A 23,698-nucleotide genomic window follows, 5' to 3' on the forward strand; every position below is an offset into this window, starting at 1 on the left:
ATTAATTTGCAGAAGTAAAATTGTAAAAGATAAGATTAGGGGGGAAGAGAAGATTAATGAGTCATATTAGCATAATAAAACTTGTTTCATGAGTATAATTATTGAAAAATATGGTGGCTTGATGCTTATTAGCTCCTTCCATAATGGGCACGAGGGATATGTAGTGCCATTTTTTCATTATCAAAATGGTCGATCAACTCAATTAATCAACTAATTTCCCCCACTAAATTTCATAATTAAATTTTGACTCTTGCATATCCAAGCACAAACATTCATTCCTATTCATACCCGTAACCAGATTCTTGGGAAACAAGAGCTTCATTGCTCCATTTGGAAACACAAATACCCTAAGAAAGTCTAGGATTTTTATGTGGGAACTCGGACTTTCTTGGTTAAGCACGCATGGATTGCTTCAAAGGGAGGTCTGGTGAGAATTGTTGGAAGAGGAGTCCCACATCGACTAATTAAGGGGTTGATCATGGGTTTATAAGTAAGAAATACATCTTTATTGGTATGAGGCTTTTTTGGAAACCAAAAGCAAAGTCAGGAGAGCTCATGATCAAGGTGGAAAATATCATATCATTATAGAGGTTCGTGGTTTCTAATAACAAGTTCATCGTCCATATATCACTCCTAGCTACTGTTATAAGTGCAGATCAGCATCTATGACTGATTCCCACCACTTCAGTAATTGCCCTTTTGCAAGAACAATCTGGGCTATCATTTTAGGAGACTTTTGGATGATCTATGGCTCCACCAAACGACATTTGGACCCTTTGTTCCATCACTATGATTGGACACCCTTTCAAAAAGGACAAGAACATCCTAGGGCTTAACGTTATCCAGACAGGACATGGACTTTTAAGAATTACTCTTGAACCCCCTTTTTTATCGTAATCCCCTGGATAGGACCTAACTTTTTTTTTTTAAAAAAAAAAACAGTCGTAACCTGATCTCAGACATGAATAACATAGAACATTAGATTAATGAGGAACTTTGAAACGTTAAGATCTTTGGGTGAATAAAGAATGTCCAAGGCACTCGGACTTCTGGGTTGTGTCTAAAACAGCACTCCCTAAGTAAGAGTTGAGAGCAGTAAACAAAATTATGCAGCAAACAACAGGAGGGTACTAAACTGTTGGTACCTTTTGCTTGGCATGCCATGCAACAACATCCTTGTATGCCATATTTCCCCCAAAAATATCCAAAGCACTTCCCACGGTAACATCCACACGCCCCTTGCCCGCATCTTTTATCCTTTCTAAGTCGGCCATTGTTGTGACCCCACCTGCATATGTGACAGGAATCTGCCATTTTTCAAAAATAAGATCAGTGTTTTGCAGCAGCATAAGAGCAGGAATTTTGAATGTACTCAAGAAGAAAGAATGGTGATATTAGCATATCATTATCGATCTCTTGTCCTTCGAGCAGACAGGCCAAAAAGGAAAGAAATTTGAAGGCAATGTGAGGGAGTAGACGAACCAATGAATACTTGCCAAGCAATGTCACTAGCTCTTCATCAATGCCAAGTCTATATTCATCAAACAACAGATGTTAGGATATATAAATTATTACAACCACACCAAGATAATAGCAGCATTTATGACATACTTTTTCCCTTCGACATCGACACCATGGACCAAAAACTCATCTGCATAGTCAGCCAGAAAAGCCAGTACTTCCTCATCGAGAAATACATCGCTGAACTTCTGCCATCTATCAGTCACGATTGCGTATTTACCTTCCTAAATCGAAACTAAATGATAATCAATACAGGAGCCTAAACAAATGTAGGCAAAGCCCCAAATTGAAAAGGGCAATGTTGAATAAAAATTAGAGCAAGAAGGTGCTTTAAAGTTCGTTCAGTCCACGAGTTACAAAATTATTTTTGTAAGATGTTTGTTTGTTTGAGCGCAGATGATGACTTCGGGTGACTTCTCAGAGTGAATCCATGATAGATAATATGCTTAAAGGGCTAACCATAACTAAGATGTTAACCAGTCATGACAGCTTCCAAACTCAGCAACAGTAGAATAAAAAGAAATACCTTTTTCCTACAACTAAGATCCAGCACAAGCCTTTGCTTCCCAACAATACGAACAAGATCTTTAAGCCTTGTAAGATCCATTTGTCCATTATTGAACACATACTGTGATAGAACCAAGAAACATACAACATATTAAATGGGAAGTTCCAAAACAATTAACTTCAGACCAATTAACTTTTCTAATGACATCTTAATTATCTTCTATATTCTACTACTACAACAACTCAACGAGGTTCAGTGTTGCAGGATTTCGGAATCGTGTTACACTGCCTCCAATATGGCTAATACATTAAGCGATATCATAAATAGATAAAAGGAAACAACTTACTGAAGTAACAATGACATGGCTAGCTCCTTCTTCGATATAACGAGAAGCATTTTCTGAATTTATCCCACCCCCAACTTGTAAGCCACCTATATGTTTCATCATTTATAGCATTAGATTAAGCAGAGGAACATTCTGAAAGTTTTTAAAATCTTTGACCATAGAGTCTATGTGCACAGGAGTATCCTCAAAAACTGTCAAGACTATAAGAAATCAGGGAAATTACCGAAAATTAAATACACCACAAACAAATACTTACGTTCACTTGGATGCCAGGTAAATACATCTAAAGATATCCACAAGTAGATACAGCATCCAACATGACACTATAATTAAATAAAACCAAGAATGACTAGCAAAGAGGAGCTAATAACACCAACAAAATCGAACCAACCTATTGAGATAAACAGGGAATTTAAGCGCCATAGAATGTTACTGTTGAACTTAACAAGGGATGAAAAAAAAAAGAACAGACCAGGATAGGCATGCAATGCTTCGATGGCCGCAGCTATGCTCAAAGGATCTGCTCCAAGCATGATGGCATGACCACCTGTAAGCCCATCTTGTTTATACAAGTTTGCATACTCTGCAGCTGATTTATCTGACTCAAAATTGGTGAGAAGAGTTGATCCCTCCTGCTCTGAATCTCGGAGAGTTGATCCAACAATTTGTTTCACTTTCCCCTTATAAAATCATATCTCAAACATGAAAATCAGATTAAGATCAGAGGAAACACAACATTTTCCAACTTTAACCGAGGAATTAGAAGCCGTATTGATTATTATATTCGGTACTTAAATAAGTTGTTGAAATTGTAAATTGCGTAATTGAATCCCACTAGTTGCACGATTCAAAAAGTCATTTAACATAATAAATCTGTGGAAGTTGAGGAATGTAGCCAAACAAGAGATAAAATACCTTGTGAATATCAATACAAGGGCGGAAACTAACCGCGCAAACAGTCATTCTTGAGGATCCTGCCCAGAATCAAAACGAGAGCCAAATTTTTTACGAGTTACAATAAAGCACAATACATGCGAATATCTCAAGAAGGCCAATGCCGGATTACTGAAAGATAATGAAGTCGTCGCTCTAATGCTTCCAATCTTCATAGCTCCATAATTAGAAGAGCTCGAAACTCCGAGAAACGCATAGACACTGGAACTTCTTGTAGAACAAAGGCTTTGGAACCTCATTTCAATCTAAGGAAGCTGATTTCTCGCCTTCGAAACTGTAAAGGGAAATGTCGATTCCATAAAAAATGAATTAAAATAACATCCATCAAGTGCAAAGGGGAGAAGGTTTCGTGTGATTAAACTAGAAATACGAAGAGGAAGAGGAAATTAGAAAAAGAAGAAGCGGAGAGAAAGGTTGTGAGAAATCAGACCAGTAGCAGGCGGCGATTGTGCGACGGAATTGGTGGCTGAAGATAGCCGGCACAAGCGAGCTTGAGCGTCAATGGAGGAGGTCAGAGGGAATAGAGACAGAAATATGCGACCTCAAATCCACAGTTCTTCAGTGGAATCTCTGCTGGGGAAATCAATACGGAAGAGACGACAGGGATGGTCCCGGATGCCCAAAAAAAGAAATACCATATTTTGGTTCAAACTTTTTTTTTTTTATAATTATTTTTTCCATTTTAATCTTTATAAATAATTAGTATTTAAATGTTTAATTTTATTTGTCTAAACTTGAACCGAGGTAAATAATATTTTATGTATGTAATCATACATACATTTTGGCAAGCACATTTTGCCCAATTAATCATTTTTTTTTAATTAAAAATACGTTAGGGCGAAAAGATTTTTTGAGTTGAACAATACCCGGGTTAAAGAAAACAATTCCTCGAAAAAAAAATAAGGAAAAAATAAGCATACTTGTCTATGATAACAAGAGCGTAACTAGTAGCACCAATATCATCCCGTCCAATTCCCTTTACTAGTAAGAGGAGCCACCACCAAGTCCGATGATCCAACTCCATATCGAGATATCCTTATAATCATACAATTTTAAACGGAGCTTTTATAAGTCTAGACCCATAGATTTGCTATGTAATAATCTAGCCAGATAAAAGAGGAACATTTCATTAGTAATTTCATAGATGAACATGAATAATGAGAAACGACATCGAAAGAGACCACCAAGCTCAAGAGTCAATATATAAGGTGTCCACAATCCGACATCTAAAACTTATTTCAAAAAAATTAATCAGATGGCTATTGTTATAAACAAAGAAATGGTGAGAACCGAATCATCGAGGCAACTATCATTCTTCTGATTGTCTTTGCCCCAAAACCGAAATGTAGTCGTACCGTTTCTGCAGCAAAAGGGGTAACACAATCAAAATTCAAAGCTAATACTCAGCCACAAACATTGCTTATAGTAATAAGTTTTCAGGTTGAAGTTCTATCTCAGAAATTTGGCCACTACTCTGCAGACCTCATGTATGCCAATAAACACCTCCAATAACTCGAGAGGGGTAAGTTGAACTGGGTGGAGAGGAAACAATACTTAAACTGATGGACAGACCTTTTAGTATCGGTGAAGGTTCACACTAGCTTGCATGAACCTCGACTATTTCCACAAGACAATCATTTTACAAACATTTATTCTCGCAAGAAAACCACTTAACCCTACTACATATAGTTGCCAAATACTTCGTAGTATATCAAGGCACCAAGGCACCATAGTTAAACTCATCCCCTTAAGCCCTTAACTATGTACATTGTTCTTATTGATCTAGTTGAAAAAACGTTTATATTTAGTAATGTTTCCCATTTCTCATTTCTAACTTTTTCAAAGCATATCCAATTTCCTGTTAATTGGTTTCTCATTCTTGTTTCAACATTTTGAAAACATCAATGAAATTGCAATCTTTATAGTTTTGGTTCATATATTGCATATAGAATGTACAAAAACAAAAAAATGACACAAAACTTTGAACATTTTATTCCACTCTCAGTACAAATAAGCATAATAAACAAAAAAAAGGTTCACAAATTGGTCCCATTCAGAAAGCAAACTTAAAGTTTAATGTGATATGATAAATGAGGTAGTGATTTTCGACTTCAGTTCCATAACAGTTGCAAAGACAATTCAAATTAAAAAAAAAATAAACCAAAGGATAGTTATGTCATACCCCAACATTGTTGTATTCCCAGAGCTTGTGAACTCCATAATCCACAGCCTACAACAGGAAAGCCAAAACTAGTAAGAAGCTAATACCGATGTTCATAGTCTTACACAACCCAGAAAACCAAAATAATTTTAAAGAATAAATCTAAGGAACGCCAAATAATTTTGTAGCAAGTAATGGAATGCATGTTCCAGCAAATGGTACAGAAGAATGAATGTGAAAACGGTTGACAAAATTTTCACACCCCAAAATGATGAAATACTTCACCCCTCAGATTTAACGAGCACTATGAAGAACAAATGAAAGAATTCTCCTAGTATCGGGAGGTTTGGCAAGCCAATTGCATAATCCAAAAGAAAACACACTAAAACTCTACAGAGATCATTTGGCGGGAACGAATTTACATGAAAATAAACAAGCATATCATTAGATCTTCAAGGTTCCATATGAAACTTTCATGTCCATAGATTTCTTCACAGCCGCAAAATCAAAAACCGAATTCCTTCCAGAAAGCAACTTCTGTCCAAAACGTCCAAGAAATTGCTCTTTTTTTTTTCCCTCTCCTTTTCAGCAATGGAGATTATCGGTTCGAATTAACAAAACGAAGATAACATTAATAAGCCAGTTAATTTCAGAATTCAACATTTCGACAATTAGAAATGGTTCCTACATCCGAATCTCGCTAATCCAGATAAACCAATTGACATAGTAATACGGTCTATTGCCCACTGACATTGTATTTTTCTTCTCACTTCTCTCTAACCCTCAGCAAACAGGTAACTAAAGGAACCAAAAAGATGAATCCAGTGCACAATAAAGAGATGATTTATGATCCTTACCCGCTCTCCAGCGAAAGCGCCGGCGATAATGAAGGTGACATAAACGGAATTCCGGCGCATAATTACTCTGTAAAGCCCTTCAAGGAGGCCTCCTCCACTCCTACGCGCAGCATGATCCATGGCCGTGATAATCTGAACTTCTTTCCTCCTGATCTGTGCGAGTTAGGTTTCGCAGATCTCCAGCGACGCTGTTGAAGTTGAGACGATTGATGGGGGAACTCTCTTTTGTTATTTGATTGATAGATTCAAGCGAACATCTAAACATCGAACCGCGCGGTTTTTTTTTTTTTTTTTTTCCCATACAATCGGAGCGTGTGAAATTAAACTCAACAGGGAAGTTTTTTCTTTAACAAAAATAAAAACCATAAAAATTACCAGTTAAAATTATTCTTTAAGCACAATATATTATTAGTCAATAAATATACTAAAAAATCAGTTTCTAAATCGATCAAGACTAAATTTAAGATAATATTATATTATATTTTTTTGAAATATTATTGTATTTTATTATGATGTTTTTATATGTTTATTTTTAGAAATTATATTGAAAAATTGAAATAATACAATAAAAAAAAATATATGAAATGAATATATATATTGTACTTGAGTTAAATAAAAATAATTAGAAAATTTTGTGTGGATGAAAATTAAAATAAAAAAACGGGACCCATTCCACGAACATGGTATTCATTTTTCGAAAGTTTAAATTTTCATTTTCATATTTATTGTACTTGCATTCAAATACACGACTTTAATTAGTTGAGTTATATCTGGTTTGACCTAAATTTCTTTGCCGAAGTTTAATTTTTAAATATTTAATTTCAATTAAGTGCTTTCTTAGAAAGATTGCTCCCATGGGCTCCCATAATTTAATACATTTCAAACAATTCTCATACATCACACAATATGATTGTGTTCCATTAATATTTAATTTTATTGTTCAACTAATTTTCCACTCAATTAATAAATTTATTTATGATAAAACTTCAATTTTAATTAATTTTTTTCAAACTCAAGCATATATATATATATATATTAAAAGGCGTCACATGAACTAAGTCGTTCAAGAAACTCTTATCTACTGATCTTCGTCGTCTAATTCAAACAAAAAGGTTTCAAGTGTAACCAAATTAATAATGAAAAGGAGGACTATGAGTATGAGATCGATGTTTTACCTTTCAGATCACAATGGAGTAGAAATATTGTTCATCCGACGACAAATTCGATCCGATTCGGTCCTACCGAGCAAACATCTAAAATCTTCCGGTGGGCCCCGATGGCGTGCACTAACTACGCGATGATCCCTCGCATGGCGGAAGAGTCAATGCTCTACACCTACTCCACGTCTTTACCGCCCTCGCTTACGCTCCACGAACTGGATCTTCTACTCGATGTGAATCGCTCCAAACCGCCCAAGGACGGCGGTTCGGTTTCGTCGCGCGGCGGAGGATTAGAGGTGGAAGGAGGTGCTGTGATGTCCTGTTCGGGAGGTGAGTTAGTGAGGGAAGATGCAGTCGGCTCGATGACTGGTTGCCTTCTTCTACCGTTCCGGAAAACAGCGCGGAAACTCGCGAAGAATCCTTTCCTCTGTTTCTCGACTGGTTTCTTCTCCTTTGCGTTTGTTGCTATTTCTGCTTCTGATGAGTGATGGTGATTATTAGTCTTTTGCCGATTTCGGTCCCTCTTCGATCTCACTCTCCCCATACACGATACCTTGGGAGAAGAAGGCTCGATCATCGACGAAACCGATTTTCCACCGGATCCTGACCGTTTCGGAAACAACCGTATGTTTCCGGACTTGCAATTTCGTCGATTCTTCGCATCGACATAGGTAGTGTTCTGAGGCTTCGGCAATCCGATAATCGAGGCCTTCGACTTCAAATTCAACGAAAATCGCTGCGAATTCGAATTAGATTGCGGATGTAAATTAGGATTCAAATTCGTGGAATTAGAACTGGCCTTAGTGGATTCTTTCCGCTCCAAGAAGGCATTTCGATCGAACCAGTCGAACTCCGCATCCTTGGAGAGCCAGAAAGATTCCGGTGGGAAGTCAGGAGGAACTTCTGGCCGATCCGGCTCCTCCTCCAATGGCATCCGCTCGGCTTTCCGTTCATCAGCAACACCGCCGGTGAGGAAGGCCTGTAAATCGCCCTGCGGCATCGTACAAGAAATCGAAATCAAGAGAGAAAATCGAGAGATGCAAAAGAGAAGAATTCTTGAATTGAATGAATAATGAGAATGGAGATCCTTTTCTCTGACTTCTTCGGTGTTCTCCGTGCGCCAATTAGGTGCAGAAAAGCCTTTTTTTTTTAATTTAAATGTTTTTTTTTTTAATTATATAGCCATATTTTTCGTGTCATTAAAAATTGATTAGACCTTATAATTATACTACAACATAATTTTTTTCTGTTCAACATAATTATTTTCCAAAAAATATTTAATTGGGTTGATTCAAACCTACCGTTTCCTTCCGTTGGGCCCACTTATTTTTAATGTTTTTTTTTTAATTTTATTCCCACAAAATTTATTATTATTATTTTTAAGACAAACTTAATTAGTTAATTTAATAGCAACATAATTTAAAGTCCAATTCTTTATATGAGAATCTTTTTTCTTTTTTCATATTAAAAAAAAAAAAAAAACAGACAATTTTGAAAGAAGGAAAAAGACATTGAAGTTTTAGTATACAAGGGCGTAAGAAATTGCAATAATGGATTGAACTTTCTTGTTCTTTAATGATATAAGAGACTTCCAAAAATTGTCACGAAATTACGATGAAAAATTCATTGTAATAACGACCGGTGAAGTCATGAAATAAAAAAGTCTATTAAATAGCATGTGTAGCTAAGCAATCTTCTTAGTTTAAGTTGAGAAACACGACATAACTTTTAGGTAAATGTTGTTATCTCAAAGTAATTTAACTTAATTTAAGCACACAAACTATAGGAATAGGGCAAGATTTACTATTCATGCAATGTTAACAATTTCACATGAAAGTGAAGCACGTGAACAATTAATTTCTTTCATAAAAGTTCGTTTCCTTGACATAGAAATAAGTGAGCATTCAAAAAGAAAAATAAATAACTAGAATCCAAGATTTCAAAATATATATATATTTAAAAGTCAAGTCATTCCATGATAATTAAATTAATTATTGCGATGATATTGCCGAGTAAAAGGATTGTCACTCAACGAATAAAAGTTACTCTAGAGATAACAAATTAATCTTCTCCAAGAACTCACATTAACGGAGAAGGAGGAGGTTGGGTTTGATTTCCTGACTGGGCGGAGGTGTGTTCCATGCGTCACAAAGGAGGGACATGGAGACGTAGAAAAATGGGTCCTATCAACTTATTTTAACTAAGATAATAAGCTAAGAAAATAAGAAAAAAAAATAGAAAAAGACTAAAGACAACAAAGAAAGAAAAAAGAGAGAGAAACTTATGTACTGATACTGACTTTATTTATTACTAAAAATATTTATAAAAAATAAAATAAAATAAAAACTCCTGAGAATTTTAATGTAAAATAATATTAAATTATTTTATTCCCCAAAGAACTAGAAATTATAGTTTTTAATGGTCCACTTAACTGTTCCATGCAGTGGGCTGCGTCAAAGAATGCCCACAATGTCTTAATTATAAAATTTTAAAATTACTTTAAGAATTATAAATTTATAGATTTTCCTTCAAATTATGAACTTTCTGAAGTATTTTATTTCAAATTGATTTATATTTTACTAACTATTTTATTCATTTCTAGTTTAAAAAATGGTAAAATAAACTTTACAACGTCTCTTAAAGTTAATATTTTTTAATTTCGTATCTGATAAGCCATTGAACTCTTAATATTGTCCAATAAATCTTTGATCTATTTAAAAAAAATTAAAATTCACGAATCTATTTCAAACATCTAATAATCTTCTTAGATTTAGACGTGATTCAAGCAAACAATTCTTTTATAGCACTGTTAATACATAAACAACTCATCAAAGTCATCTTAGGCCTAGCTTTTGGGCACACAAAATAAATTAAAGTAAAAGCTTGGCTTGAGGACTTTTCAATGGCTAAATGTGAAAAGAACCCAAAAAGAAAGAAAAGACTTTTCTGGCAGTTGCAGTTACCTATTGAAGAAATGACAGCCTGAATTCATGGAAAAGTCAGTGGGAATGTTTGACTAATTACCTTACTGTTTGGTTTTTCCTTCTTTTTAACTGCTCTTTGAACACGGTCAATACTTGCCTTCCTGGCATCATCGGTTGGCTTTGAAAATTGAGTTTTGATTCCAACAATGTAATGTTAATTGTTATCCGTTTGGTTTCCGGACAAATGGAATCCAATGTTTATCTAATATGATATCAGAGTCCATGAAACCTAAATAGGCATTCGGTCCAAGAAGGATCCGACCCAAGAATCCAATGTTTATCTAATATGTTATCAGAATCCATGAAACCTAAATAGGCATTCGATCTAAGAAGGATCCGACCCAAGAATGGTAAACCTAAAGAGATATCAACTCATGTTGGATCTCACGTCGAAAGCATGGAGAAACGGGTTACCCCTCATTGACAATTGCTCTTGAGATGAAACCTTATGTCTATCTAATAAGTACGTAATTGAAGAAAATGATACGATCAAATCAAAATGGAAATGAGAAATTAAAAGTTTAAATCTAAAATATGGTTGTTAAGGCCATCAATCGTCCTATCATTACAATTGTATGATATTGTCCACTTTGAGTAAAAGTTTTTCCGACTTTTCGTTTGGTTTCATCCAAAATACCGTATACTAATAGAGATGGTTGTTCTCATTTACATACCTATAATCTTCTCCTCATCTAATCAAAATATAGACTTTGACCATATTCAAGAGGTCGTAACTGGTCGTAGATATAGAAGTTAACAAAGGAGAGAACTTGGGAAGAACCATTAATATGAATAAGTTGGTCAAAGAGTATAAACAACGACATTCCAATGTCATAATGGAAGTGGTAAACATCTGGCAAAGAATTTTGTTTTTTTTTATGCCAGAAGGATACAGATATTTTTATGTCGGAATGACTTTGAATTATGGAGTGTTTGATACTTGAAAATGAAGAGATCCTTAGTAGTTCCATTGCTTTGAATCATAATGCAAGCAACATACACTCTGGTTCAATTTTTAGACCATGTTGTTTCCACAAACCCCCCCTCTAAATCATCTTTGGAAAATTAAATCATAACTTAGCTCTCCGGATTGCATAGATCTAAAAAGTTGTAACGTAAAATTTTACCCTTTTCAATCTAGTTCTTGTTGAGGAAGAAGTTTCAGTTTAGCACTTATATTTTTAACATTTTTTTAAAATTTATTCTCTCGTTACTTATGAACGTTAAAATTTATTGACGATAAGCTTACATGATATACTTAATGAATTCGTGAAAATTTAGAGGAACAAAAGTTTCATTTATGAGAGAAAAATTCCTAATTCCTCTCCATTTCTAAATGAATTTGTAGAAATATTAAGATTTCTTCTCTGAGATGCCTTTTTTTCTCCATGATGTCACATAAATTGTTGTATGGGATTTTTAGATGATTATATGAGAAAGAATTAATCATTTAGGAGATTTCTTGAAGGTGAGGGAAGGATTTTCTAGTTATGGGTTTAAGGTTTTTAGGGTTCATGGGAAATAGTTCCCCTTAGCTCAAGCACCTAAAGCTCAAACTTGGAACCTAGGAGTGTTCAAAAATTCCAACAAGGCTTCCACTTGGGGGCTAAGTAGCCTCTTGCTATGATACATTGATTTGAATCCACAGATGTTCGTTGTTATGCACTAGTTACCTTCCGGCTCTTGCAAACAACAGCTTTTCAATGTTCCAACCACAATTTTGGATGATATAAACTTGTCCTTCATGATTGACTTTCTAGTTCTCTTTCTAAACAAAATAAGGGTCAAAGAGGGGCATCAAATCAAGTTTTTGGTCATTACATTCTAATGTCTTGACTTCTTAACCTGACAGCTTCTTAAGAGAGTATTTCTGGAGTGAAAAGCTTTCCAAATACGTTGGTTTCTGTGATTAATTTGATAGCCCAAATCCTAAAGTCTAAACTAACAAACTTATAATATTATACAAGCAAGAAAAAAAGATTTTTATTGCCTAGTGCAGGAACATTGTCTGTAGTAAAATTACAGAACAAGAAAATTTGAATACCTAATGCGATGGTAAATAAAGACATCCGAGCAAAGGAGCATTAACCTGTTTTTGTTATGCATCTCTTGATAAGCTTTTGCTTAGTTTCCACTCCCAAAACCACGAGGACTTGGCCTTGTTCCTGAGTTTAAAAGCTGCTTCATGGATTCGGATCTTCGCTTCCTTCGTGCAGTACCCGGAGGGGCCTGATGAAAACACAACCAAATATCATCACATATCCAAACAAGGACTGAATAATAGATTAAGAGATGTTCATGTTTTTTTCAAGCTCTAACCAAAATATAGATCAAGAAGAGAAGGGTAGGAAAAACAGGGAACCTTTTGTTCGGCTTTAAGAGCTTCTTCAAGATTGTTCAATGCTGGAATGGATCCACCTTCCATCACACCCATCAAATTCTTCATACGAACACGCATTTGGAAGAGTTGAGCCACAAGCTGGCTCACCTAGTGTTTTATAAACATTGTCTTTGTCAGTGGATTCCCGCATTATGTGAGGTGGTGGCGGAGGGGGAGTTCTAATGTGAAGATAATAAAAAAAAAATTGCATTAAAAAAAGAACTTAACATACCTGCTGCTCTGTTTTCCCCGAATCTTGAGCAATTCTTTTCCTCCTTGCAGGTGATTCTGCCAACAATTCTGGCTTCTCCCTTTCCTCTGTCATTAAACAAGTGAAAAGTTGTCAGATAGAAAAGGTTCAGTGAGTAGAGATCAATAAAGCAGAAGGAACAATATTTGATCAGAATAATTGAGGAAAACTTCTCATCGAGCAAAAAAAAAACCTAATCTAATCAATTAAGGTCCCTAGATAACCATTTGATTTTTTAGAATTGTACGGGCTTTCTTACAACTTCTTTACCATGGTTTCCATCCTTAATAACTAAACATTTTAATTCTTAGCCAAATGATAAAAACAAAAACTATTTTTTTTAGTTTCAAAATTTGGCTCGATTTTTAGAACACTCAAAAAGTAGCCGACAAAATAAAGAAACTAACAGACGAAAGTGGTGTTTATAATTTTAATTTTCAAAAACTAAATGGTTATCAAATCAGATCTAGACTAATCCACACCCTCTAATAATAAAGATGGAAACAGATGCTTAAAATGCACGTGGTCCATGATTTATCATAGCCTCTTAAGCATGATTTATCATGAAATCCTAACTCATGGAAGAAAGCAGCAGGAGAAGAGAAAATACCAGGAGTCATTGCTTCAATCATTGATTCCATTATTTTCAAACTTTTTTCTGCTTCTCGAATCTGGGCTGGAGTGACCTAAGTAAAGCAGACAAATCCATGAAATTGTATGCCCCGAAAACATGGAAACAGTCCGGTTATACCCATTGAATTATTAGTAAATTGAAACATAAGCACCTAATAGTTGTGTATCTTATTAGTGGTACAAAGAAACTATGATGTAGAAGTTCAGAACGCTTGCATTCCCACCTTTCCCATACCAGGGATCATTCCAAGGACACGAGTCATGGATCCCATTCGAGCAACTGCACGAGTTTGCTTCAGAAAATCATTGAAGTCGAATTTTGCACTCATTATCTTCTTTTGCAGATCTTCTGCATCCTCCTGGCGCATCTATATACACAATTTGAGTTAAAAACTATAGACTTACCTGAAAGTGAAACAAAATTAATTACAACCTACCACTTCTTGTGCCTTCTCCACGAAAGAGAGTACATCTCCCATTCCTAAGATTCTTCCTGCCATACGGTCGGGATAAAATGGTTCAAGGTCCTCCATACGTTCTCCACGGCCAACAAGCTTGATTGGCTTTCCTGATACCTGTAAAAAAAAATTAATTGACAAACAGAATATATTGCTAAGTTTATCCAGTGCTATTGTGAATTTGGGGATACTGAAAACGGAGTACGGAACAAGAACCGAGCTAAAAGAAAAAATATTCCAGTAAATTAATTCTAGAACAAGTGAATGTACATTAGTTTAGTGAAATGGACATACCTCTTTGACACTCAAAGCTGCTCCACCTCTTGAATCTCCATCTAGCTTTGTCAGAATAGCACCTGTGATCCCTATCTCTATATTGAATGTTGTGACCAAGGCTGCAAAACAATATTAGATGGCAATAGGCTCAATTGTCCTCAGTTCATTAGAAAAACGGTTTTAATACTTGTGGTCTTCCAAGGTTGCTGAATGAAGTACCTGCAGCTTCTTGACCAGTCATGGCATCCACAACAAGGAGCACTTCAGTTGGATTGATTGCTCGTTTCACTTCTTTTAATTCATCCATCATGGCCTTGTCTATCTGTTCAATTTTTAAATGAGTATAATAAATGATTGGTAGACTGTCTTCAATGAGTACTATATTATTATGGACCATCCACGTATTCTTTGCACGAAAAATAATGAGAACCTGAAGCCTTCCTGCAGTATCCACGATTACTACATCTACTTTATTTTTTCGAGCCTCTTGTAGACCTTGTTTTGCAATGTCTGAAGGCTTAACCTCAGTGCCTGCTGTATAAACAGGCACCCCCACCTGTAATTCATATGAGAAAGCGAGGTTAAAATAATTACTAATATTTTTATCTAGATAAGTTCATAACTATTAATTAGGTATGTACATCACGATCCATTTAAATAATTTATTTACAAATTAATTTTGAGTGACAAGAACCATCATCCTGCTTAATTCCAACTATGATCATCCAGCTAAATATGCTCAAAATAAAAACAACTAAATGAGACATATAGAACAAGCTCCAATTCTAGGCACCATTCACAATCTGATTCAAGTATTCAAATCATCTCCAATTTCCCTTTTGAGCTAAACTTTAAAGCCCATTTTACTTCACTATATTCTATAACTGAACATTTTTCCGGAAGTATTAGTAGCAGCTGCTTTAGGAAACGATCAAGTAGATTGACACTCATAGCAAATCATCTAACTAACAATTCTTAACTCCTGAATTTAAACTACAACTCTGAACAAAATTTCTGAACAAGTTATCACCTTAACGCCAAATGTTAAAGGATAAATATCAACAAGAACAATCAGGGAAGATGCCGTCCCTCTTCTTATGTTAAATACTCTGTACACTGTTTGTTGATCCAATCTAAAATTCACTATTATAATTCGGATAAGATCATTTAAGTTCACACTATCTTCACTAGAAACCTTTACATTTTATTCTATGTGCAGACATGTCATGTATTCATATTCCTGCTGAGTGTCAACCTAATAAGGTCTAAAACAAATTAACTAAATATCTTTCTTCGCTACCTGTGGTCAGCCTCATTAGTCATATCGTATAAAAATAACACAATGGTTTACTACTCGGTAGTCAATAAGCGAATGATAATGATGAGAATGAAATTTCATACCTGTTCTCCCAAGATAACTAACTGGTCAATAGCAGCAGGTCTATACACATCTCCAGCCACCAGCATGCAACTTTTCCCCTGTGGTCAACATCGGTAAAAAAAAAATTAAAAAAATTAAAAAAAGACTTCGATTAAAAAAGATGACAGAAGGAAAAACAGAAAGTAACCAGCATAATACACACACTTAGATAAAGGACGATGAAAAAATATAAACTCACCTGTTTCTTAAGATAATTGGCCAATTTTGCACAAACGGTTGTCTTTCCAACTCCTTGTAGACCAGCCAACAGTATGACAGTAGGGCCAGACTTTGAAAAAACAAGTTCAGAGACTTCTCCACCCATCAATTTCACAAGCTCATCATGTACAATCTATAAGAGATAAGAGCTGAATATTAGGCAATTACATTAATAAACTGAAAAAAGTTTTTCAACTTTCCAGAATCTCAAATGTAACCAAGGATTCACCTACAAGCAATAAAAATGTTACATAAAAAAATATAAAACCATGCTCAATAAGAAATTATACGCACCAGCAATGTAACTTCTACGCTTAAGTTAACCACCAATAGTTGAAAATTAATGATAATGTTGTCAACTTTTTTTTGATACGCATACTAATGTAAACTACAATAGATGATCTCCGACCTTGAACTAATATAGACCAAGATACCCTAGGATACAAATGCGAAAAATGCTTCCAATCTATAATAGTTTCAATTTCGGCACTTGCTTCTCCCAAGGAGACATCATGAAATCCAGGACAAAAGCAACATATAAAGAAAATAGAACATGGTTTTCATTTGAAAGCATTCGCATACGACAGGAGACCTACTAATACAAGTTGTACAAGTACAACTTGAAGGGACAGCTAATTTCTGAAAAATAACCAAGTCCACATGTACATTGTAGCAGAAGGATAATGCGAGATTACAAAGGTAAAAGTCACGGTGATTTATATACCTTAACCAATTGTTGATCAGGTTTCACTCCTCGAATCACTCCAACACCAACAGCTTGGTCGCTGACAGCTTGCACAAACCTTCGTACAACAGGAAGGCTTACCTACATTAACCAAGCATGACCCAAAAACCCTTATTTTATATCTAAGCACTTATATACAAAGTATGTAGCAGTTACTTACATCAGCCTCCAGAAGAGCTCTCCTAATATCTCGCATTGGCTCCACAATATTTTCCTTTGACAAAACCTCTAGACGAAGATAATATTCCATCAACCAAATGAATTGTCTAAGTATCAGCTGTTATCAGATTACATTTAACGGAAAAAAAAAATTAAGTACTCCAGCTGAATAAATTAGTTCCTCTGAATTAGATCTTGTTTAATGAAGCCTAAAAATGAAAAACGTGTTTGTGTGCACGTATATATCGTTTGGCTGAATCCCTATCTTAAGTCCATTTTCTTCGTTAAACAAACTAACAAGATGTATAGTAGGTTTCACATTAGAAGGAAAAATTCCCCTTCCCAGCCCACTCGACTGCACCCTCCCACCACCCCACCCGATCCAATCAGTGGTGAAAGGACTCATAAGTAAGGTATCATTTACCAGCTCAGGTGCTTCCAGTACAAGAACACTGTGGAGGTAATTCCATTGACATCTGATGTGTTTAGTAAATCTTCAACATCTATTTCTTGATTGTATTCTTTTATCAACTATTACTGAAGTATTCCATATATTATCAAAGTACAGGGTAGCTATATATATATAAAGAAACTTTAATATAGGGAAACCCATTGAAAGGACTAAATATATGCAGACCTTCTCCTTTGAGCTTGTTCCAAGCAGCCTCCAGACCACCTGTCAACTGGCCAAACATTTCAGCTCGTACAACCCCACGCATATCTCTCCTATTGTTAGCAGTCTTGGCATGAAGCCAACCCCAAATCTCCCTCTGTGGAAAATATCAAAACCAAGCCTAAGGAAACTTGACAAACTCCCTGAACCTAAGAAAGTATTAATATAATGTAACATCATTCAACAGAAAACAGAGCTCCATTGATAGGAAGAAGTTTACAAAGCAATCTAGACCTTGAAATATTCACTATTTCGCTTTATCTACATTTCCAGATTAATATTTCTAACCGCATGGAGTCGCAAAGTTTAAGCGCTCCTTTTAAAACAGTTGACAACATCGCCATATACAAAGTTCATCCTCAAAATCGCCATAACTTCCAGGCAACAAACGGAAATCAACGTAAATATGCAAGAAATAACTCAATCAGTGTCTTACAGCGAACAAATTCCTCGACGAGAGCGACTTCAAATTACTCGAACCAAGCCAAGAAGATGAAATACTCGAGGATTTTCTCCCACAGTTTGAACCATGGCACAAGCTTCTACTTGCACAAGGAGATTGAGAATTCGAAGCCAAATGACGAGAAGAAACAATCGAAATTTGCAATGCCTCCATTGCCAAATCCGACGATTTTCTCTCAGCTCCCCTTTCTCTTAGCTCCCCTTTCTCTGCAAAGTCTCGGTATCTTTTATCCACTCAGATATTATATCCGATTTTTCGCTTATCCTCTTCAGTTTACATATTAACCGTCCATTTTGACGACGTGGCAGAATCGACGCTCTTTATTCAAACTTCGCGTATTGAACTCCCGGACAAATGAGGACGGAAAACTGAAATCGCAAATCAAAATCTATGACCGCTCTCTCAACGCCATGGAACACTCAGCTCAGAGAATTAGCAAAACGATGCCAATTCCTTCAAGCTCTAAGTCTCTACGCCCAAATGCTTCGCCATGGCGATCACCCCAATGCCTTCACTTTCCCGTTTGCCCTCAAATCCTGCGCGGCCCTCTCGCTCCCCATACTCGGCGGCCAATTTCATGGTCAAATTATCAAAGTTGGCTGTGAATCTGAACCTTTTGTGCAAACTGGTTTGATTTCTATGTACTGCAGAGGTTCATTACTCGGAAATGCCCGTAAAGTGTTTGATGAAAAATCCCACTCCAGAAAGCTTACCGTTTGCTACAATGCTTTGATTTCCGGCTATGTTTCGAATTCTAAAAGTTCTGACGCGGTTCTTTTGTTTCGCCAAATGAATGAAGAGGGTGTCCCAGTTAATTCAGTTACATTGCTGGGTTTGATCCCAGTGTGTGTATCTCCGATTAATTTGGAGCTTGGATTGTCTCTGCATTGCTCAACATTGAAATATGGATTGGATTCAGATGTCTCAGTTGTTAACTGTTTCATTACTATGTACATGAAATGTGGCTCGGTTAATCATGCACAGAACCTGTTTGATAAAATGCCTGAGAAGGGTTTGATTTCTTGGAACGCTATGGTTTCTGGGTACGCACAAAATGGGCTGGCAACTAATGTTTTGGAGCTCTATCATAACATGGAGTTACATGGGATTCACCCGGATCCCTTCACTCTTGTTGGGGTTTTATCATCTTGCGCCAACCTTGGGGCTCAGAGTGTTGGTCGTGAGGTAGAGCTTAAGATCCAAGCAAGTGGGTTTACCAATAATCAGTTTCTGAATAATGCTTTGATTAATATGTACGCAAGGTGTGGAAATTTAACCAAGGCACAAGCATTGTTCGATGAAATGCCAGAAAGAACATTAGTTTCATGGACAGCAATAATAGGTGGCTATGGAATGCATGGACATGGAGAAATTGCAGTGCAACTATTCGAAGACATGATAAGGAGTGGCATTGTACCTGATGGAACTGCGTTTGTGAGTGTCTTGTCTGCCTGTAGCCATGCAGGGCTCACTTCTCAGGGCATGGAATATTTCAAGATGATGGGAAGAAACTATCAATTGGAACCAGGTCCAGAGCATTATTCGTGCATGGTGGATCTTCTGGGGCGAGCAGGGCGGCTAAATGAAGCTCGGAATCTCATTGAATCCATGCCAATAGAGCCTGATGGTGCTGTCTGGGGAGCTCTTCTGGGTGCTTGTAAGATCCACCAGAATGTCAAGTTGGCAGAGTTGGCTTTTGAACGTGTGGTCGAGCTTGAACCTGCAAACATAGGATACTATGTGTTATTATCAAACATTTATAATGATACCAAGAACTCAAAAGGGGTTTTGAGGATCCGGATTATGATGAAGGAGAGGAAGCTGAAGAAGGATCCTGGGTGTAGCTATGTTGAATTGAAGGGCAGAGTTCATCCATTTGTAGTTGGGGATAGAAGCCATCCCCAGGCTGAAGAGATATATAGAGTGTTGGAGGAGTTAGAAGCGTTGGTGCATGAATTTGGAGAGGCTAAAAGAGCTGATAGAGAAGAAAGCAACAAAGATCTGTTTACTGGGGCTGGAGTTCATAGTGAAAAATTGGCTGTTGCCTTTGGACTCTTGAATACCACAGCTGGGACTGAAGTTGTGGTCATCAAAAACCTTAGGATATGTGAAGATTGTCACTTGTTTTTCAAGATTGTTAGTAAAATTGTTCATCGTCAACTAACTGTTCGAGACGCTACTCGCTTCCATCATTTTAGAAATGGGAGCTGTTCTTGTAAGGATTATTGGTAAAATCATGGACTTATTTCCTTTCCGGTTAAATTATAAATTCAGTACTTCTTGTGTGCCTTTTTATTCAAAATCATGGACCTATTAGGATTATAAATTTTATTCAAGCGATCATTTTTTTCACTTTCAAAATCACTTAAGAATGTGCATGCAAAACTGATTTTGAATAAACCATTACATGGTGAATTATAAACTTATAGCCAAATCCATCACTAACCGGTTGGAATCAACTTTGACTTTTCGATAAGCAGACTTTATACCTTCATGTAATACTTTATGCACATCGCCAACAAATATTGTCCATTTTGACCCATTACATATCGTCAGCCACACACAAATTTTGTCCATTTTAACCCATTTACGTATATCCGTACCCATTACTTACCCATTTTAACCCATTTACGTATTAAATTTTGTCCATTTTAACCCATTTACGTATATCCGTACCCATTACTTACCCATTTTAACCCATTTACGTATTGCCGTACCCATTACTTACCCATTACGTATCATCAGCGCATCTCCTAGGAAGAGATTTCCACACCCTTATAAAAACTGTTTCGTTCCACTCTCCAACCGATATGAAATTTCACAAAACCTTACAATGGAGCGCAGGAGACACGCAAGAAGCAAAGTTGTTTAGCAAATGATCGGTCCTGACACTATTTCTTTTTGAATTCTTTATCTGCAGAATCTAAATTGATAAGGGATTCATTCATTGCAATGTTCATGGACATTGATGCTGAAGCAGAGAAGAACGAAAGGTTTCGTGAGAAGATCTAACAAAATGCAATGAATTTCTCCCAGAATAATACAGATATCCTATTGTTTGAACTTATAATCCGCCTGTCCAGAATGGGGTACAATAATTCCATCTAAAATCCATAACATCACAAAATTATACATACTACAGTTCCGAACGATTTACCCGCTCAATCTATAAACAGATTCAGCAAGAATTGAACTAAATTTCAACATCCACCATCATTGCATTCTGTTTACAGGTTCAAGTGCTTCAACGGTGACAACACTATTGCCTCTGATCACCTGAAAGTGAAACCAAGAAGGGCAATCAGTTCTTGCACAATAGCGGTGTTAAACAATTCAAGTAAACATACAAGGGTTGAAGCACAAAATAACTGCTACGCACCACCATGCCAATATCATTTTTCTCGTTGCCGTTCACTTCCACGGTGTTGTCAACCACTAGATTCATAAATTGGTCAAACCCACGAAGAGTTCCAACTACCAACCGATTGGAATTGAGTTTTACTGCAAAAATTAGTTCAGAAGCAAAATCAATTAGTATACACATACATTCGACATGTAAGATTTCTTCAATCTTAGAGCAGATGACCATTAATTAAGTAACTAAACAAGAATTTATGTTTCTCCCTTAAAAAAACAAAAAAAAAAATATATGAAATAAGCTTAAGTATTAAATAATGAAACGCTCTAAATTCATAATCCTTCCTCCGTTGGTCTCCGAAAAAATTTGTAGATACTAAACCCTAAACCCTAGACTGGGTAGACTCAACTTCTGGATCCCTACATTACAAACAGACAGGTTTTTTTTTTTCAGTGCGCGCTAAAATACACACTAATCAGTACCAAACGAAACTGCAAATCAAATGGCATAACTTCCAAGAAAACAAACAGAATTAACGGACTCTGGACTTCTAGAAAGAAACATGCCATTTCTCGACCAACTTTTCCAGAAATAAACTGAGCCAGAGAAAAAAATACAACAACGAATAGGATAAACAATCGCGTGGGGAACAGAACTTACTCTGGAGCTTCTTGTCCATGTACCTACAAGAAGAAGTGGAAAGTAAGGACCAAATGAAAATAGTTGAACTAATCGAACCGAAATTACGATGAACAAGATAAAAATTAAAATACACTTACTTTTTGAGATCCGGAGGCTGGCCTGCCCTACTCATGGTGTAGAGCGAACGAAAGAGACGTGGAAAGGTTTTTGCAGAACAGAGCACGAACAAATGAAGAAAAAAAAACCCTAATTAATGAAGAAGAAGGTCACTGCAAGCCTTGGGATTTTGTTCACCAGATGTCGACATATTTGGGCCGAAAACTTCTTTTGGGCCTTCTAAAATTTGGGCCTATTATGTGTTATGAATGACTGCGTGACGGTCTTTTACTTTTTTTTTTTTTTTTAATTAATTTTGTAGTATTTATATTTTTTAAAATTTTTGTTATTAATAAAAGAATTTAAAAACTTGTTTTTTTATTTATAAAAAAAAATTTAAAACAAGAGATTTTAATTTTTTGTTATTGAATTAAAAAATAAGCTTATAAATAATTTTACTCACGAATTTCTCTGTTTTACTATTCACTTTTTTTAAATCTATTTACTTTTAAAAAAATTATACAATTTTTTAAATTAAATTTAGAAAGAAAAAAAAAAGAAATGAAAATCAAGGAACAAAAATAGTAATTTCGGCAAGTCCTCAACGAGCACAGTGAAAATAAAAATAAAAATAAAATAAAAAATAAAAAATAAAAAATAAAAAACGTGTCTAGCTGACTGGGTCACAAACAAAATGCTAAAAGTAAAATAATAAATAAATAAACGATAAAAAAACGTGAGAGAAATATACTTTTTTACTTTCTTTTTTTTTTTTACTTTTTTTTAATTAAAAAAAATAAAAAAGAGACTTCTTTTTTACTTTCAAGCGTTTAGTTTTACACAGAGGCATTCAAACAAGAATGCCTGCACCAACCCACCCCAAAAAGTATTAATATAAATAATAATAATAAATAAATAAATAATAATTTCTATAAATAAATAAATAAATAAAATTAATTAGGTGACCGTTCATGCTGACCACAATCATTAGCTTCCCTCTAGAAACATGGTATTTCCTGTGTAACTTCCAATAATTAATTAATTAATTAATTAATTAATGTGGAGGGTAACTATAAAACGCAACTTCATAAATTATTCTGGAACAGTAGGTTGGATTCTCTGACCACAAATTTTTTTATTTTCAATTTTTTAGAATTTGTTTTATTTTCAACTTTAATTTATAATTTTTTATAAATCATTTTATTTTCAAATTTTTAAATCACTGTATAACCACACTAATCGTAGGATCACTCTCATTTGTATATGAAATTGAGTTATTCATGTATACTCGTGCATCGTAATAAAATGTTATGTTATTATTTTTAATAAAATTTTCTTTTAAAAAATGCACCAATATTGGATAATGACTCTCACCTATATAAATTTTAAATATAAGACTTTTTAGATACAGAATTTCAACTTATTATAAATTATA

General features: G+C 35.4%; 6 protein-coding genes across 6 annotated transcripts; 1 reads left to right on the forward strand and 5 right to left on the reverse strand.

Moving 5' to 3' along the window:
• Window positions 1-962: 962 nt before the first annotated feature.
• Window positions 963-3,944, reverse strand: APG10 (Aldolase-type TIM barrel family protein). The gene is made up of 9 exons (XM_023689343.2): window positions 3,760-3,944; window positions 3,442-3,603; window positions 3,291-3,349; window positions 2,848-3,055; window positions 2,376-2,461; window positions 2,048-2,149; window positions 1,612-1,745; window positions 1,483-1,531; window positions 963-1,307 (listed from the first exon to the last, which is right to left on the reverse strand). The coding sequence occupies exons 2-9, from the start codon at window positions 3,566-3,568 to the stop codon at window positions 1,131-1,133; spliced, it is 942 nt and encodes a 313-aa protein (XP_023545111.2). The 5' UTR covers window positions 3,569-3,603; window positions 3,760-3,944; the 3' UTR covers window positions 963-1,130.
• Window positions 3,945-4,432: 488 nt separating this feature from the next.
• LOC111803133 (cytochrome b-c1 complex subunit 9, mitochondrial) lies at window positions 4,433-6,483 on the reverse strand. Its single transcript, XM_023687417.2, has 3 exons — window positions 6,348-6,483; window positions 5,512-5,559; window positions 4,433-4,689 (listed from the first exon to the last, which is right to left on the reverse strand). The coding sequence occupies exons 1-3, from the start codon at window positions 6,465-6,467 to the stop codon at window positions 4,639-4,641; spliced, it is 219 nt and encodes a 72-aa protein (XP_023543185.2). The 5' UTR covers window positions 6,468-6,483; the 3' UTR covers window positions 4,433-4,638.
• Window positions 6,422-8,670, reverse strand: LOC111803134 (uncharacterized). Its single transcript, XM_087127766.1, has 2 exons — window positions 7,523-8,670; window positions 6,422-6,604 (listed from the first exon to the last, which is right to left on the reverse strand). The coding sequence occupies exon 1, from the start codon at window positions 8,505-8,507 to the stop codon at window positions 7,683-7,685; it is 825 nt and encodes a 274-aa protein (XP_086983892.1). The 5' UTR covers window positions 8,508-8,670; the 3' UTR covers window positions 6,422-6,604; window positions 7,523-7,682.
• A 3,779-nt stretch (window positions 8,671-12,449) lies between these two features.
• CPSRP54 (chloroplast signal recognition particle 54 kDa subunit) lies at window positions 12,450-18,392 on the reverse strand. The gene is made up of 15 exons (XM_023689041.2): window positions 18,141-18,392; window positions 17,669-17,801; window positions 17,033-17,100; window positions 16,852-16,953; window positions 16,108-16,260; window positions 15,890-15,967; window positions 14,919-15,044; window positions 14,708-14,810; window positions 14,507-14,607; window positions 14,192-14,329; window positions 13,979-14,122; window positions 13,732-13,807; window positions 13,104-13,189; window positions 12,854-12,979; window positions 12,450-12,720 (listed from the first exon to the last, which is right to left on the reverse strand). The coding sequence occupies exons 1-15, from the start codon at window positions 18,318-18,320 to the stop codon at window positions 12,616-12,618; spliced, it is 1,719 nt and encodes a 572-aa protein (XP_023544809.1). The 5' UTR covers window positions 18,321-18,392; the 3' UTR covers window positions 12,450-12,615.
• A 48-nt stretch (window positions 18,393-18,440) lies between these two features.
• LOC111804290 (Pentatricopeptide repeat (PPR) superfamily protein) lies at window positions 18,441-20,406 on the forward strand. The gene has a single exon (XM_023689040.2). It carries the CDS (start codon window positions 18,558-18,560, stop codon window positions 20,397-20,399), a length of 1,842 nt encoding a protein of 613 aa, XP_023544808.2. The 5' UTR covers window positions 18,441-18,557; the 3' UTR covers window positions 20,400-20,406.
• Window positions 20,407-21,176: 770 nt separating this feature from the next.
• LOC111804297 (putative small nuclear ribonucleoprotein G) lies at window positions 21,177-22,441 on the reverse strand. Its single transcript, XM_023689048.2, has 4 exons — window positions 22,305-22,441; window positions 22,186-22,208; window positions 21,547-21,668; window positions 21,177-21,443 (listed from the first exon to the last, which is right to left on the reverse strand). Exons 1-4 carry the CDS (start codon window positions 22,337-22,339, stop codon window positions 21,381-21,383), a joined length of 243 nt encoding a protein of 80 aa, XP_023544816.1. The 5' UTR covers window positions 22,340-22,441; the 3' UTR covers window positions 21,177-21,380.
• Window positions 22,442-23,698: the final 1,257 nt, after the last annotated feature.

This window comes from Cucurbita pepo, chromosome 10 (assembly GCF_057944985.1).
Source record: "Cucurbita pepo subsp. pepo isolate OVF chromosome 10, ASM5794498v1, whole genome shotgun sequence".
In the NCBI taxonomy this organism is placed as follows: domain Eukaryota; kingdom Viridiplantae; phylum Streptophyta; class Magnoliopsida; order Cucurbitales; family Cucurbitaceae; genus Cucurbita; species Cucurbita pepo.